This window comes from Oncorhynchus keta, chromosome 24, assembly GCF_023373465.1.
Source record: "Oncorhynchus keta strain PuntledgeMale-10-30-2019 chromosome 24, Oket_V2, whole genome shotgun sequence".
In the NCBI taxonomy this organism is placed as follows: Eukaryota; Metazoa; Chordata; class Actinopteri; order Salmoniformes; family Salmonidae; genus Oncorhynchus; species Oncorhynchus keta.
In genome coordinates this window covers 33,745,057-33,763,458 of record NC_068444.1, presented here as the reverse complement: position 1 = coordinate 33,763,458, position 18,402 = coordinate 33,745,057, and the positions used below count along the sequence as shown (strand labels likewise).

Genomic DNA, 18,402 nt, shown 5'->3' with positions numbered 1-18,402 from the left:
CCTAACCTAGACGACGCTAGGCCAATTGTGCGTCGCCCCACAGACCAGGTCGCAGCCAGTTACGACAGAGCCTGGGCGTGAACCCAGAGTCTCTGGTGGCACAGCTGGCGTTGCAGTACAACACCCTTAACCACTGCGCCACCCGGGAGACCCTAGGTATTGACCCTTGAGGCACGCCCACATCATAGCTAAGAGTGCTCAGCTCATTGCATTCTGCCTTCAAGGTATGATTTCACCCATCTCAAGGCATCGGGGGGAAAAGTTTAACTTGGACAATTATATGATAAGAATCTCATGGTTAACAGTATCAAAAGCCTTCCTTAGGTCCAGAAACACAGCCCCAACAATGCCCCCTTTGTCCGTCTTGGTTAGTTGGTAAACAAAATCTCTTTCTCTGAGCAATTGTATTAGTATAAAACAAGGGTCTTCACAGTGCTTCATTTGTAAATCTGGAGATGCCGGAACAAAAAAATTGCACAAGAGGGGTTGAACTGAGGAGCTCTGAGGTACCGGAATGCATCATTTTTTCAAAATAATAACCTTTATAATAAAGCATTGCATGCATATCATCACATTTGCGTAGTGGCATAGAGCAGTATAGACCATACCATTTACCAAGAGTTTTCATCTATATGTTTTGTAGACATCTATTTACCACAACAAAACGATGCTGGCACTAAGACCACAATCAACAAACTATATAACTTTACATCCCTGTTAGTGAGCATTTCTCCTTTGTCAAGATAATCCATCCTCCTGACAGGTGTGGCATATCATGAAGCCGTTTAAACGGCATGATCACTACACAGGTGCACCTTGTGCTGGGGACAATAAAAGGCCACTCTAAAATGTGCAGTTTTGTCACACAACACAATGCCACTGATGTTTCAAGTTTTGAGGGAGCATTCAATTGGCATGCTGACAGCAGGAATGTTCACCAGAGCTGTTGCCAGAGAATTGAATGTTCATTTCGCTACCATAAGACGCCTCCAACGTCGTTTTAGAGCATTTGGCAGTACGTCCAACCGGCTACAGACCGCCTGTAACCACGCCAGCCCAGGACTTCCACATCTGTCTTCTTCACTTACGTGATGGTCTGAGACAAGCCACCCGGGCAGCTGATGAAACTGTGGGTTTGCACAACTAAATAATTTCTGCACAAACTGTCAGAAACCATCTCAGGGAAGGCCATCTGCTTGCTCGTCATCCTCACCGGGGTCTTGACCTGACTGCTCTTCACGGATTAATCCCAGTTTCAACTGTACCGGGCAGAAGGCAGACTGTTATGGCGTTGTGTGGGCGAGCTGTTTGCTGATGTCAACGTTGTGAACATAGTGCCCCATGGTGGTTGTGGGGTTATGGTATGGGCAGGCATAAGCTACGGACAACAAACACAATTGCATTTTATAGATGACACTTTGAATGCACAGAGATACCGTGGCGAGATCCTGAGGCCCACTGTCGTGCCATTCATCCGCCGCCATCATGTTTCAGCACAATATTGCACGCCCCCATTCCCGGAATGTGAAAATGTCCTAGTTGTCACCCATTGATAATGTTAGGGATGCTCTGGATCGATAGGTAGGTCAGCGTGTTGCAGTTCCCACCAATATCCTGCAACTTCACACAGCCATTGAAGAGGAGTGGGACAACATTCCAGAAACAACACCCTGATCAACTCTGAGAAGCAGATGTTGCGTGGCATGAGGCAAATGGTGGTCACACCAGGTAGCGACTGGTTTTCCAATCCATGCCTTCTTTAATGAGTCTGTGACCAACAGATGCATATGTATTCCCAGTCATGTGAAATCCATAAAGGCCTATTGAATGCATTTCAATTGACAGATTTCCTTATATATGATCTGTAACTCCGTAAGATCTTTGAAATTGTTGCATATTGCGTCTATATTCTTGTTTAGTGTACATTCCATAACAACAAGTGAAAGCAAAGGGAGTCTGGTTAAAACTCAAATCATATTTTAATTATTGATGTACTAGGTGAAAAGTACAGTATCAGTATGTAAGCAGTTACAGTACATTTCATTGTTTAATGCAATATGGCAAAATCCTACTCTGTAGTCCTTCCAAGTTGCTCACTGCCAGAATGTTGTGAACCATAACCTTTTTACATAAATCTAATAAAATAGCTTAATGCCTTGTTCATTGATGGCTAATATTGAGTTGTTTATGTAACAGTATCAGTGTAATAAAAGCGAATTACTCTACCAAAGCATTTAGCTATACTTTTACATAATGCTATCACAATACACACTCATTACAAAACAAAGGATTGTCAGTATTATCAATAAAAATGGACATACAACCCATTACCGAAATGATAACATTTATTCAAACTGCATTAATTTTGTTGGTTATAAACTGAAACCATAATGCTTTGACACTGAAGCAGAAAAAAAAAAAAAAAAAACATATCCAATTAAAACTATATAAAATGTGAAGCAAACATGTCTGAATTCAATTTCCCTCCACCCAGACCAAGCCTCTATAATACATCTGTCCTGCAGCGTGTGCCGTCCTTTGGTCTGACATGCGTGTATGGAAACATGCGAGTGCAAGACCAAGTCAAGCTTCAGCGCTTGATTAAGATGGCGGGAAGGATCATTTGTATGGATCAAGAATCAGCCACCAACCTATACACAAAACTAAAACGTGAAAGCATTTTACAGGACAGTACACATCCCCTTCACTCAAAACTCAGTCGCAGCAGCAGCCGGACAAGGGGAAAGAGACTTCTTCAAAAGAAAATCAAAACAGATAGATATGGGGACTCTTATTCCAACAGTCATTAGGCTGTATAAGTGTCTGTTGGTCCCTCGAGTCTTCAGCATATTGCACTTTCATTTTAAATGTGTAGCTATAGCACTTTGAATGAATTATATTGTGTCGTTTCTCAGTTTTCATGTAGTCTTCAGCACATGACCAAATTAATTTCCCCGATGGGATAATAAAGTGGATCTAAATGCAGTTTCCTGCAGTCTACAGTAGGGCAAAAATGAAATATAAATATGGTTATTTTAAAACAAAATGACTTTCATATGACTATTTTTTCACCCATTAGCAACTTCATTCATTTTTGCAGATGATCAGATATTCAGGTAGGGCCTGGTGACCATTGAAGATGACATAGGTGTCCACACCCCCTTTCACACTGTCATAAAGAGTGAAGTGGTCTCCACTGGGCATCACCGGTGGCACAATAAGATCTGGTGAACCATGTGTGGAATTCCCTGTCAGCACTTGCGCCTCAACGAAGTACAGGTATGCCTCGTCTGCCAAGCCTTTCCACTGCTTCTTTGCCCCATCCACGCTGCCACTGAAGTAGATCCCCTCTCCATAGATTTGCTCTACGGATGAAAGTAACACAATAATGAAATTAAATATGCACTATCCAGAAATCTCTCCATTTCCTCGTTGCTAAAATTTGAATAGTTGGCCTAATTTCAGTTTGTGACAAAACAAGCAAGTATAGTGTAGAGAATCATTGTAACATCTAAACCCACTGAAATATATTCTCCACAACCAAAGATGTATTTTCAGCTGTTCAAAGCTGGTATTCAAAACCTAATCTTAAGAACAGGAAGCACAAAAATAGAACAGATCTGCACTTCTTAGACTTGCTTTCAATTTTTTTAATTTTTTTATTTCACCTTTATTTAACCAGGTAGGCTAGTTGAGAACAAGTTCTCATTTGCAACTGCGACCTGTCCAAGATAAAGCATAGCAGTGTGAACAGACAAGAGTTACACATGGAGTAAACAATTAACAAGTCAATAACACAGTAGAAAAAAATGGGCAGTCTATATACAACACATATGTCAGAGTCAAGGCCCGCGGGCCACATCCGGCCCGCGAGAAGGTTTTTTACGGCCCCTGGGATGATCTTGATTTATTATTAGAACCGGCCCGCAGACCGCAGCAAGCCGGCAGCCCGCAGATCTTTTACACGCACCAATACTACATTTCCCACAATGCAACGGTGACACACCGAGCAGTAGGCTGCTTCATTTCAATATTTATTGGCACAGCAGTTGTCAGCATCACAGTAAAATTAACTTTCAGATACCCATCAAAAATGGCAAAACGGAAGGTGGACACTGAGAACCGGGGGTTTCAAACAAGGTGGGAGTCGGAGTATTTGTTCACGGAGGTAGCTGGAAAACCTGTGTGTCTTCTGTGTGGAGAAAGTGTGGCGGTACTGAAAGAGTATAATCTGAGACGACATTATGAAACGAAACACGCGGACAAAAACAAGAATATGGACATGGAACAAAGGCTACAAAAAGGCAGAGGAATTAAAACGAGGCCTCAAATCTCGACAGGCTCTGTTCAAAAAAGCCAAATCACAAGGCCAGGCTGCTGTCAAGGCCAGTTTTATTTTGGCAGAAGAGATCGCTAAATCAGCCCGGCCATTTACGGAGGGGGATTTCATCAAAAACTGCATGATTAAAGTTTGTGACGAAGTTTGCCCAGAAAAAGGCAACTCTTTTTAAATGTGAGTCTGAGCAGAAACACCATTGCCGAGAGAGTAGACCAGTTGTCCATCAATCTAAAAGAGCAGCTTGTGAAAAAGGGAAAAGATTTCATTGCATATTCCTTGGCTGTGGATGAGAGCACCGACATTTCTGACATTGCCCAGTTGTCAATTTTCATCCGCGGAGTGGACTCCAGCCTAAGCGTGACAGAGGAGTTTTTGGCTTTACGTCCTATGCATGGCACAACTACGGGGCATGATTTGTATGAAGAGGTGTCAAGATGTGTAAATGAGATGGAGCTGCCTTGGGAAAAACTCGTGGGTTTGACAACCGACGGAGCACCTGCGATGTGTGGACACAGGAGCGGACTGGTGGCGAAGATACGGGAAAAGATGCAAGAGGAAAACGCGACAGGTGAGCTGACAGCTTATCATTGTATCATACACCAGGAAGCGTTGTGCGGTAAAGCCTTGAAAATGGAGCATGTAATGAGCATCATCACGCGCACAGTTAACTTTATCAGAGCCAAAGGTTTGAATCACCGCCAGTTCAAGGCATTTCTGACGGAGTTAGAAACGGAGCATGGTGAGTTGCCTTATCACACAGAGGTGCGATGGCTAAGCCAGGGAAAGGTGCTTCAAAGATGTTTCGAGCTTCGTGAGGAGATTTGTCTGTTCTTGGACAGCAAAGGGAAAGACACAACACAACTCCGAGACGAAATGTTTCTGTGTGAAATGGCTTTTCTGTGTGACATTACGAGTCATCTGAATGCAATGAACTTGCAGCTGCAGGGTCGGGATCGTGTCATCTCTGATATGTACAGTACAGTGAAGGCATTTAAAACCAAACTGACTCTGTGGGAGACGCAGATGCGGAAAGAAAATTTGAGCCACTTTCCCAGCTGCCAGACCATGAAAGAGAAGCTCTCTACCAGTGCGTTCCCGAGCGCACAGTTGGCTGATAAAATAGGTATGCTTGCCGCTGACTTTCGACGCCGATTTGCTGACTTTGAAGCACAAAAAAGCAGGTTGGAACTGCTCGGTAACCCATTTGCTGTTGACGTGGAAAGCTCACCACCAAACCTCCAAATGGAGTTGATTGACCTCCAATGCAATGATGCACTGAGGGCAAAATATGCGGCAGTGGGTGCTGCGGAGTTCGCCCGTTTCCTCCCGACACAATGCCCCAGCTGCGCATCCAGGCTGCTCAAACGTTGTCTATGTTTGGCAGCACATACCTGTGTGAACAACTGTTTTCTTTGATGAACTTGAACAAAACATCACACAGAAGTCGACTTACTGCTGAACACCTCCACTCAATTCTGAGGATTTCCTCAGCTCAGAGCCTTACCCCGAACATTGATGAACTTGTGGAAAAGATGGGACACCACCAAGTATCACCCTCAACCTCAAACAAGTGAACATTACTGTGCAATCACATATTTAGAGTTTTTACTCAGTTCAAGTTTAAAAGTTAAAGTTTAATATTTGTTTTCACTGCATGTTACTTCTCCTTAAACAAAGTGTTGTTTTTGATTAATAGATTTTTGCACTTTATTTTATTGTATTTCAATCCAATTATATTTTAAAAATATTTCAGTTGAGTGGATGATAGAAAATTGCTATTATTGTTTTTTTCTTTGAAGTAAATTTAGCCCACTTTTGCTAAAATAGAAAATATAGGCTACTGATGGTGCCTTGAATACCGGTTTCTTTCATTTAATGTTCATGTTATGGGGATTTTTATATAAAGGAAATTTGTCTTTTGTGTCTGTTGAAAATTAAAGATTACTGACAGAGCCATAAGAAAATATTGCTTTATTTATCTGATCATATTGGAATATATTTGTTAGGTTTTCAGTAGGTTCAATTAGGTTCACTAGACTATATGCGTCATTTAAAAATTTTTCAATGAACATTCGAACAGTCCGGCCCTCGGCTTGTAGCTAAATTTTTTATTTGGCCCTCCGTCCATTTGACTTTGACACCCCTGATATACAATGTGTGCAAAAGGCATGAGGAGGTAGGCGAATAATACAATTTTGCAGATTAACACTGGAGTGATAAATGATCAGATGGTCATGTACAGGTAGAGATATTGGTGTGCAAAAGAGCAGAAAAGTAAATAAATAAAAACAGTATAAAAACAGTATGGGAATGAGGTAGGTGAAAATGGGTGGGCTATTTACCAATAGACTATGTACAGCTGCAGCGATCGGTTAGCTGCTCGGATAGCTGATGTTTGAAGTTGGTGAGGGAGATAAAAGTCTCCAACTTCAGCGATTTTTGCAGTTCGTTCCAGTCACAGGCAGCAGAGTACTGGAACGAAAGGCGGCCAAATGAGGTGTTGGCTTTAGGGATGATCAGTGAGATACACCTGCTGGAGCGCGTGCTACGGATGGGTGTTGCCATCGTGACCAGTGAACTGAGATAAGGCGGAGCTTTACCTAGCATGGACTTGTAGATGACCTGGAGCCAGTGGGTCTGGCGACGAATATGTAGTGAGGGCCAGCCGACTAGAGCATACAAGTCGCAGTGGTGGGTGGTATAAGGTGCTTTAGTGACAAAACGGATGGCACTGTGATAGACTGCATCCAGTTTGCTGAGTAGAGTGTTGGAAGCCATTTTGTAGATGACATTGCCGAAGTCGAGGATCGGTAGGATAGTCAGTTTTACTAGGGTAAGCTTGGCAGCGTGAATGAAGGAGGCTTTGTTGCGGAATAGAAAGCCGACTCTTGATTTGATTTTCGATTGGAGATGTTTGATGTGAGTCTGGAAGGAGAGTTTGCAGTCTAGCCAGACACCTAGGTACTTATAGATGTCCACATATTCAAGGTCGGAACCATCCAGGGTGGTGATGCTAGTCGGGCATGCGGGTGCAGGTAGCGATCGGTTGAAAAGCATGCATTTGGTTTTACTCGCGTTTAAGAGCAGTTGGAGGCCACGGAAGGAGTGCTGTATGGCATTGAAGCTCGTTTGGAGGTTAGATAGCACAGTGTCCAATGACGGGTCGAAAGTATATAGAATGGTGTCGTCTGCGTAGAGGTGGATCAGGGAATCGCCCGCAGCAAGAGCAACATCATTGATATATACAGAGAAAAGAGTCGGCCCGAGAATTGAACCCTGTGGCACCCCCATAGAGACTGCCAGAGGACCGGACAGCATGCCCTCCGATTTGACACACTGAACTCTGTCTGCAAAGTAATTGGTGAACCAGGCAAGGCAGTCATCCGAAAAACTGAGGCTATTGAGTCTGCCGATAAGAATATGGTGATTGACAGAGTCGAAAGCCTTGGTGAGGTCGATGAAGACGGCTGCACAGTACTGTCTTTTATCGATGGCGGTTATGATATCGTTTAGTACCTTAAGTGTGGCTGAGGTGCACCCGTGACCGGCTCGGAAACCAGATTGCACAGCGGAGAAGGTACGGTGGGATTCAAGATGGTCAGTGACCTGTTTGTTGACTTGGCTTTCGAAGACCTTAGATAGGCAGGGCAGGATGGATATAGGTCTATAACAGTTTGGGTCCAGGGTGTCTCCCCCTTTGAAGAGGGGGATGACTGCGGCAGCTTTCCAATCCTTGGGGATCTCAGACGATATGAAAGAGAGGTTGAACAGGCTGGTAATAGGGGTTGCGACAATGGCGGCAGATAGTTTCAGAAATAGCGGGTCCAGATTGTCAAGCCCAGCTGATTTGTACGGGTCCAGGTTTTGCAGCTCTTTCAGAACATCTGCTATCTGGATTTGGGTAAAGGAGAACCTGGAGAGGCTTGGGCGAGGAGCTGCGGGGGGGGGCGGAGCTGTTGGCCGAGGTTGGAGTAGCCAGGCGGAAGGCATGGCCAGCCGTTGAGAAGTGCTTATTGAAGTTTTCGATAATCATGGATTATCAATGAGTGACAGATCTATAAAACACATTTTTAATGCGAATTTGGTTGGGTCTAGAATATTCAGAGGTGGAAACTTTGTGGGAATTACCATGTTAAATGTAGATGTTTTTTGCATTGGATATAAACTCAGCAAAAAATAAACATCCTCACACTGTCAACTGCTTTTGTCTTCAGCAAATTTAACATGAGTAAATATTTGTATGAACATAAACAACAGACACACTGAACAAGTTCCACAGACATGTGACTGACAGAAATCGAATAATGTGTCCCTGAACAAAGGGTGTGTGGCCACAAGCTGCCACACGCTACATTAAGTACTATGGTGCATCTCCTCCTCATGGACTGCACCAGTTTTGTCAGTTCTTGCTGTGAGATGTTACCCCACTCTTCCACCAAGGCACCTGCAAGTTCCCGGACATTTTTTTGGGGGGGGGGGGTGGTGGCCCTATCCCTCACCCTCCAATCCAACATGTCCCAGACGTGCTCAATGGGATTGAGATCCGGGCTCTTCGCTGGCCATGGCAGAACACTGACATTCCTGTCTTGCAGGAAATCACGCACAGAACGAGCAGCATGGCTGGTGGCATTGTCATGCTGGAGGTTCATGTCAGGATGAGCCTGCAGGAAGGGTACCACATGAGGGAGGAAGAGGTCTTCCCTGTAACGCACAGCATTGAGTTTGCCTGGAATGACAACAAGCTCAGTCCGATGATGCTGTGACACATCGCCACAGACCCTGACGGACACTCCACCTCCAAATTGATCCCGTTCCAGAATACAGGCCTCGGTGTAACGCTCAATCCTTCAACGATAAACGAGAATCCGACCATCACCCCTGGTAAGATAAAACCGCGACTCGTCGTCAAAGAGCACTTTTTGCCAGTCCTGTCTGGTCCAGCGACGGTTGGTTTGTGCCCATAGGCAACGTTGTTGCCGGTGATGTCTGGTGAGGACCTGCCTTTTACAACAGGCCTACAATCCCTCAGTCCAGCCTCTCTCAGCCTATTGCAGACAATCTGAGCACTGATGGAGGGATATTGCGTTCCTGGTGTAACTCGGGCAGTTGTTGCCATCCTGTACCTGTCCTGCAGGTGTGATTTTCGGATGTCCCGATCCTGTGCAGGTGTTACACGTGGGCTGCCACTGCGAGGACGATCAGCTGTCCGTCCTGTCTCCCTGTAGCGCTGTCTTTTGCATCTCACAGAACGGACATCGCAATTTATTGCCCTGGCCACATCTGCAGTCCTCATGCCTCCTTGAAGCATGCCTAAGGCACGTTCACGCAGATGAGCAGGGACCCTGGGCATCTTTCTTTTGGTGTTTTTCAGTCAGTAAAAAGGCCTCTTCAGTGCCCTAAGTTTTCAGAACTGTGACCTTAATTGCCTACCGTCTGTAAGCTGTTAGTGTCTTAATGACCGTTCCACAGGTGCATGTTCATTAATTGTTTATGGTTCATTGAACAAGCATGGGAAACAGTGTTTAAACCCTTTACAATTAAGATCTGTGAAATTTAGATTTTTACAAATTATCTTTGAAAGACAGGGTCCTGGAAAATGTCAGTTTCTTTTTTTTGTTGAGTTTATTTACCATATGGCGACAGAAACAAACATTTTACCTTATCATAAGTAGACATAATTGCAAATGATTAAATCCTTCCAATATAAAAAAAAAATGTTACAAATTGAACTTTAATTCAATGAGTTTACTCTTCACATGGGATGATTTCACTGAACAAAATAAATAAATATTGAATGATCCCCAATGCTCAATTACATCTCCCAAAAATGTTTTCAACATACATCTGTAAAATGATAGTCTAGAAACTAAAGCTTTGGTTGTCTTCCTCTCAGGCTTCCATGTCTTCTCTCTGGACCTCCTCAATGTCCACCTTTTGAACTTCAGACTCTGAGGCCTCATCTTCACTGTCACTTTCCAACCTTGTTGAGGATGTCTCGTTGTCAGGCTCAAAAAGCCTCAAATTTGCCCAGATAGCCACCCTTGATTCAACCTTTGTATTGGTCAACCTGTTGCGTGCTTTGGTGTGTGTTCCAAAACAAGAACCAGTTGCGCTCTGAGGCGACTGATGTTGGTGGGATTTGGAGGATGATGGAGGCAGGGGAAAGAGCCTCAGATCCACAAAGTCCCTTCCACCAGGTGGCTGATGAGATCCGTTGGCACAACTAGCATATTGCATCTCCATCCCAAAGTCCTTGCTTGGAAGTGTACACCAGACTGCCAAGAACCTTGCCTTCATCCAGGCCAAGGTGGCAAGACACAGTAGTGATGACACCATAGGCCTTGATCTCTGCACCAGACAGGATGCTCTTGCCAGGATACTTGGAGTCCAACATGTATGCTGCGGCATCTATGGGCATCAGGCTTAAGTCTTCACACTTTTTGATGTATTTCAGAACAGCAGTTTCCTTTGCTTGGAGCAACAGTGAAGTGGGCAGGGCAGTACGGATTTATCTTACATCTGCAAGCAGAGTCTGAACATCAGACAGGATGGCATTGTTCTCCCTCAAGCTGTGCAATGGCTACTGCTATAAGTTTCAGGAGTTTCAGGCTGCTTACCACTCTCTCCCAAAATACATCATCCAGGAGGATCCTCTTGATGGGGCTGTCCATATCGGCAGACTGTGATATGGCCATTTCTTGGAGCGACTCCTTCCCCTCCAGGAGACTGTCAAACATGATTACAACACCACCCCAACGTGTGTTGCTGGGCAGCATCAATGTGGTTGGCTCTCTTGTAGAGTGTATCCATTGTGTTCAGTGTCATGATGTCCTTGAGGAGCAGATTCAATGCATGACCAGCAAAGTCAATGGGTGTGATGGGAGGGTAGGACACCACTTTAGACCAAGCAGCCTTCATGTTCGCAGCATTGTCCGTCACCATTTCAAATGCCTTCTGTGGTCCAAGGTCATTGATGACTGCCTTCAGCTCATCTGCAATGTAGAGACCGGTGCATCTTGCCCCTTGTGTGTCTGTGCTCTTGTAGAATACTGGTTGAGGGGTGGAAATGTAGTTAATTATTCCTTGCCCACAAACATTCGACCAACCATCAGAGATGACTGCAATACAGTCTGCTTTCTCTATGATTTGCTTGACCTTCACTTGAACTCTGCAACCAGTAAATGAGTAGGTTAAGCATCTCTGGTTGGAGGGGTGTATGCTGGGCGAAGAAAATTCAGAAATATCTTCCAATACACATTGCCTGTGAGCAGAGGTGAACCAGTTGCATACACAGCTTAAGCAAGACATTCATCAGCATTTCCTTGACTACATGAGTCAAAAAACCTGATTCCAGGAGGACCATGAGGTGTTGCTATCGATAAGTTGTCATTCATCATTTTCATCTCAAACAGAAGTATAGGGACTTTTGTCAGAGGTTGCTTGCTGTGAGCACTGAGGGAACTTTATGCACTTGGCCAGATGATTCTGCATCTTTGTTGCATTCTTCACATGTGATTTGACACAGTATTCGCAAATGTACACAGCTTCTTCTTCTACATTTGCTGCAGTGAAAGGTCTCCACACATCAGATGGTGCCCGTGCAATTTTCCTGTAGAGATAAGCGGGGGCAAAAATGAGTACAAAAAACAAATACAATTCCATGTACAGATAAATTGTTAAGCAGTTAGATTAAACTCCTCTTTTGTAAGATACATATTTTTAAACGAAGCATGTATGGAAACAGGCGAATTCACACTCCTTAGCAGGCTCAAATAAGCTAAAACCCACATGGTAGCAAATACTAACTAGCAGAAATTGTTAACAAGTTAGAAATTATTTAAACACTTTGTTGTAGGCTACTATTTCCTAGTTAACAAAAAATCATATGTAATATAAACTATATTCACCCCACCCAGTATTTTAATCCAGACTTACCAGAAAGCATGTAGTCCTTGGCTCAGACCGTGTAGAAGTGTGGGCTCAATAGCATCTCATTAGTGTGCAAGATCTTGAGAATCTGCACATGTGATGGAAGAATGCACTGTGCATGCAGAGGGTAAGCAAAATTCCCAAAATTCCCAGGCTTAAGTTCCCATGAAAAATTTAATGAAAGTTTCTGACAATTTGCAACCCTAGTTGGGTCACCCAGAAGGTTACATATTGCAGTAATACATTAAATTAATTGCTTCACAACAATTATTTCAGAGATATTCTTCAAACACAGTGCTGGTTCCATAAAAATAGAACACAAAGAATGTCATTAGAATGAATAGAATTTGTTTTTATTCAAGGGTTGTACCTCTGTTAATCGGTTGCCTCATGCCATTGTTATCAAAGTTCTACAGACGCCTCAGCCATAGTTGCGTCCAAAAGTCGAGTCGTGACCAGTCATTCTGAACAGGGGCTAGTGACTGTTTGGTCTAAATTACACTGTAGCGGCCAGGTAATACGATGGCATTGCTAAAGTAGGCAAATTATTAGGCGGAAACAACTTTGCCATCATTATGATGTTGTCAAATTTACTTTAGACAGCAATGTTGACTTTAGTGGGCAAAGTTCACCAGCTCCAATTGAGAATGCAATAAGCAGAATATGCAGTTGCAATATTGTGACGCAATGCACATCTCATGAATAGGTGGCTTCTCTCTTACCTTCAGGTGGTGCAAACTCCCTCTGGAAGCCCACTCTGGTGAGCAGATGACAGTATTGCGCTGGCAGGCGCTGGTACATTCGCTGAGAGGTAGACACGTCCAACTGCTTCTTTTTAAGCTCGAAGACCTGCTTCAGGGCACGGTTCTCCACTTTCTCAACCTGTAACACATTTGCCATAACCATATGTGATTGGTTATCAAGCAGTTAATATCACAGATTGCACCTTTAATGTTAAATCTGTTGTTTCTTGTGTAGACACTCACCCTGACAATATTAAGACTGGAAAAATTCCGCTGTCTTTGTCTATAGTCAGAACTGCTCTTGTCGACAGGCTTCCTTGCTGAACTAGTGGAAGTGTTCAGGCCCATGTCAGTCTCCTCTGCTTTTGCAAAATCCTCTTGGACTTCGCAGCACATGGCTTCCACCTCTAATACAGCAGCTGTGACATCTCTAGAAGCCCCATGGATGTTCACGCCGGCACAACCATCTTTGAAGAACACCTTAATGGAAACTTTGAACTTGGTCTGAACGGTCAGCAGCTTTCCAACCTCATGTTCACCAAAGTGCTGGATGAAATTGTTGCGAATGGTGAAGACATTCTTGGAGACAGGGTAGAAAACAGAATACAACCAGGACCTGGCCTCTCTCAATGTCTCATCAAAGGCACTGCTGAGCTCGATATATGGTTGTGTGCTTTCCCTTGGATCTCTGGAGTCAAAATGGCCAGTTGTCGGCTCAAATACTTGCAGACGAGACACAAAAAAATTATAATTTCATCCAAAATACTGCATGCATAGTGCAAAAACCGTTGTAATAAATATGTTGTATCAAGAGTTCTGTTAACACACAAATGATAATAACATACCACTTCTACTTCTTTTGACTGGGATCTCACCTTGAGCGGAGGCACTGTTGAAGGGGCTAGAATATTGTGTTGCGCCTTGAAGAGATTTCAGTTGGTCTTCAAAAGCCTGTGGAAAAGAGCAGAAATATGTGATGACTGGTAACTAGGCTATATCAACTCTGGTGTCCATAAGAAGACAGACAGCAAAGAAATTAAGTATTTTGGTTTAGAAATGTATCATATTCGCAACTCTTCAGTTCAAAAACGGCTAAGTCATATAATTTCGAAAGAGTGAAATCGTCAAAGAGCTGTGGGACGATTACCAGGCCACGAAGGATTAGTATAAAAATGACTGATAATACTTTGATCGTAATAATAATAATACTTTTACCCTATATGTCTCAGTGTCCTCTGGATATATAACATAATGGATATCCATGTTCGTGCCAGTGTTTTGCTTGGCAAATTTCACTGCTGTGTCCATCATAATATGGGCAACCTCTTGCTTGTTGAAGCCCAACGCACCAGTACCAATGGCTGGGAAGGAGATTGATGACAGCTGTTTTTTTTGGGCCATGCCCAGACACTTTGAGATGATGTCACCAAGAATCTGTCATGACAAGAATACAGAAAGCTTACAAATTACTTGTCCAGTTTCTAATTCTATATGTTGTACATATGGACTAGAGACATAGTAAAATATAGTTAGATCTTTGAAAAACTACTCTTAACATATTGCTAGGAACAGTAAGGTAGGATAACAATTGTTTGATATCAACAGTACATTTTAGTGTAGTTGAATACCTTAAAGCCTTATTTGTATTTACCTTTTGAGACGCAATACTTTGGTATTGATTTTTGTGAGGACATATCGTGTGATACACATAAGTGCATAACAGGTTGTGTCCTTTGGTCTCTATAACGTCGCCATAACTTTTAGAGTTGCCGTTTCTAGATATCTCCTTCTGGATGTCTTTTCCAGCCTCTTGACAAATTGCTTTGGATATTGCCCCGGACGACAAATTAAGGTCACCAGAAATTGTGTTCACAATGGCGCCCGTCTGTCAATAGAAGATGAGCAAGCTAGAATATCAGTTCATCACAGTTAAGCTTTTCATAGGTTTGAAAATATACACTACCGTTCAAAAGTTTAGGGTCACTTAGAAATGTCCTTGTTTTTGAAAGAGAAGCTCGTTTTTTTGTCCATTAAAATATCAAAATTGATCAGAAACACAGTGTAGACATTGTTAATGTCGTAAATGACTGGAAATGGCAGATTTTTTAATGGAATATCTACATAGGGGTACAGAGGTCCATTATCAACAACCATCACTCCTGTGTTCCAATGGCACGTTGTGTTAGCTAATCCAAGTACATCATTTTAAAAAGGCTAATTGATCATTAGAAAACCCTTTTGCAATTATGTTAGCACAGCTGAAAACTGTTTTGATTAAATAAGCAATAAACGGGCCTTCTTTAGACTAGTTGAGTATCTGGAGCATCAGCATTTGTGGGTTAGATTACAGGCTCAAAATGGCCAGAAACAAAGACCTTCCTTCTGAAACTCGTCAATCTATTCTTGTTCTAAGAAATGAAGACTATTCCATGCGAGAAGTTGTCAAGAAACTGAAGATCTTGTACAACGCTGTGTACAACTCCCTTCACAGAACAACGCAAACTGTCTCTAACCAGAATTGAAAGAGGAGTGCGAGGCCCCGGTGCACAACTGAGCAAGAGGACAAGTACATTAGTGTCCAGTTTGAGAAGATGCCTCACAAGTCCTCAACTGGCAGCTTCATTAAATAGTACCCACAAAACACCAGTCGCAACGTCAACAGTGAAGAGGCGACTCCGGGATGCTGGCCTTCTAGGTAGAGTTGCAAAGAAAAAGCCATATCTCAGACTGGCCAATGAAAAGATTAAGATGAGCAAAAGGTCACTGGACAGAGGAACTCTGCCTAGAAGGCCAGCATCCCAGCCGCCTCTTCACTGCTGACGTTGCAACTGTTTTTTTTGCGGGTACTATTTAATGAAGCTGCAGAGATCTTCACGAGATCTTCAGTTTCATGGCAATTTCTGGCAGGGAATAGCTTTCATTTCTCAGAACAAGAATAGACTGATGAGTTTCAGAAGTACTTTGTTTCTGGAAATTGAGCCTGTAATCAAACCCACAAATGCTGATGCTCCAGATACTTAACTAGTCTAAAGAAGGCCCGTTTTATTGCTTCTTAATCACCACAACAGTTTTCAGCTGTGCTAAAATTATTGCAAAAGGGTTTTCTAATGATCAATTAGCTTTTTAAAATGATAAACTTGGATAAGGCAACACAACGCGTCATTGGAACACAGGAGTGATGGTTGCTGATAAATGGGCCTCTGTACACCTATGTAGACATTCCATAAATATATATATATATTTTTTAATCTGCTGTTTCCAGCTACAATAGTCATTCACACCATTAACAATGTCTACACTGTATTTCTGATCAATTTTGTTATTTTTGTTTTCTTTCAAAAACAAGGAAATGTCTTACTGATCATAAAACTTTTAAAAAACGGTAGTGTATGTTCCAAATGCTGAAAAGGAGCCAAATATCTACACACATTCCTCCATCAAATCATGTCTACTATTCAATTCGGATTATTTATCATTATTTTACCTGCTGTCTCTGAATGTGTCCTTTTTTGAGATTCAGAGTGACATTGTTGATTTTCATTGAAGTTAAGCCTTTTCCGTGACTCACAATTTGACTGTATGGAACTTTAGGTGGCAGCCACTGAGCCGCCGCTGGTTGACTGTGTGAAACCGATGACACCAGTACTTCATGGCATGCTCTCTCCATCTCCCTGACCGATGAGTCATCGTGATTGACCAGGCGAACCTCTAAAGGAGCTCCGTTGTAATTGTGATCATGGTAGTGTTTCAGGGTTTTAACAATGACTTTTGCACAGAGTGGCAGGGGAAAGTTGAACAGGCCAGAACTTATGGCAGGAATGGCGACAGACTTCAGATTATTTTTTATCGTTATGTCCAGAACGTTATGAATTGCCGCTCTGAGTTTTGGTGTGGCATTATCAACTTCATATTTTTTGCAGTTGTATGGTAGGCTTGGACCAACGGCATGAATGATCTTCTTGTATGGAAGGTTTCCAGATGGGGCGATTATGGCATCTCCCGTTAACAACTTTCCGTTGGCCTTTATGTACCGGTCACTCTCTCGCTGGATATCTGGGCCACCGGCATCACTAAGCGCCTTGGCGAGACCTCCCCCATGACTGAGTTGCTCATTGGCCGCGTTGACCACAGCCTCTACGCCACAGTGAGTGGTAAGGTCGTCCCTCCATACAGACACCCTGAGGCCCTTGGACAGCAGGGTAGAAAACGTCATCTCAGGCTTCATGGACTGTCCTGAACCTGCACTGGCAACATCCACACCATGGAGCACGGCAGTGCATCCAAACTTGCTTTGCAGGGCGTAAGTCAGAGCTGGTCCACATTGGACCAGGATGCTCACTATCTCCTCCTCCAGAGGGAAATTATCTGAATTGGCCATGGCTCACACAATACAGGGTATCCAATGTTGTTCTGAGGACTGAGGAAAACATTTGAGAGTAAGAGGTCATATGCAATCAAGGCATACATTACACAAGTCAAATGAGCTTCTTATGAACATGACAACCTTTCATTATATAAAGTTTTTTTTTTGTAATAGTCTACATTATGTAATTCCGATTCGATTGTTTTCAAGCACATGGCCTAGCTTACATTACCAACAAACTATCAAGGTGCATGTTGTTCTAATAACTAAATATGATTGTATCACCTATTAATTTGATCATTATGAAAACAATACTTTATTCACATCAGAGGAACTCTATAGGCTGGGACATCAAATCAAGCTGTTTGGCTGGGACATCAGATCAAGCTGTTTGGCTGGGACATCAGATCAAGCTGTTTTGCTGGGACATCAGATCAAGCTGTTTGGCTGGGACATCAAATCAAGCTGTTTGGCTGGGACATCAGATCAAGCTGTTTTGCTGGAACAACACTGACCTTGAGGACTAGGCTATAATCAAAACTGAAAGTAAACTTACTTGACTGATCTGGATAAATAAGTACATTTTAAAAAATAAATAAAGACAATAGTCAATATCTCACAAGCTCAACAATAATGAATGTAATATTACATTCAAGCATAAATATAGCAGGGTGTAAATTAGGGTTGAATGGCGGGAACCCGATTACTGAGATTTTCCCGCACAAAACCACTCCATTTTCCCAGGATAAATAATTGCAAGAAAATGGTAAATGATTTCTATGAACAGCATGGCATGAAATGGAACTGTTAAATGATATGTGATGTTTAAAATCTGGCTTCTCAACTGCCTCTGCATGATTAAATCAATGCTCAAGGTGGGGACGTGGTAACTTTGTTTGTGACAGGTAGGCAGGCCTACATTTGCTGCAGCATAGCCTATGCTACAGTAATATAAAGACCGAATGCGTGTCTAATTTACCCATCTCCATCTGGCTTTCGGAGGGGGTCACATTGGTTTTTTAATTGTA

The 18,402-nt window shown here is 42.9% G+C and overlaps 1 protein-coding gene across 2 annotated transcripts in view; it reads right to left on the bottom strand.

Annotated features, from left to right (window-relative positions):
* Positions 1-1,960: 1,960 nt before the first annotated feature.
* Positions 1,961-18,402, bottom strand: part of LOC118399219 (protein mono-ADP-ribosyltransferase PARP9) — a 31,333-nt gene continuing 14,891 nt past the window's right edge. The window contains exons 2-8 of one of the 2 annotated variants that reach the window (XM_035795120.2): positions 16,496-17,428; positions 14,663-14,896; positions 14,227-14,445; positions 13,857-13,962; positions 13,255-13,733; positions 12,991-13,150; positions 1,961-3,365 (exon numbers count right to left, since the gene is read on the bottom strand). In XM_035795120.2, coding sequence (XP_035651013.1) covers positions 3,085-3,365; positions 12,991-13,150; positions 13,255-13,733; positions 13,857-13,962; positions 14,227-14,445; positions 14,663-14,896; positions 16,496-17,389 — 2,373 coding nt within the window. In that variant the 5' untranslated portion in view covers positions 17,390-17,428 and the 3' untranslated portion in view covers positions 1,961-3,084. The remainder of the gene's footprint in view (positions 3,366-12,990; positions 13,151-13,254; positions 13,734-13,856; positions 13,963-14,226; positions 14,446-14,662; positions 14,897-16,495; positions 17,429-18,402) is intronic. The other variant, XM_035795121.2, reaches the window with a different exon arrangement.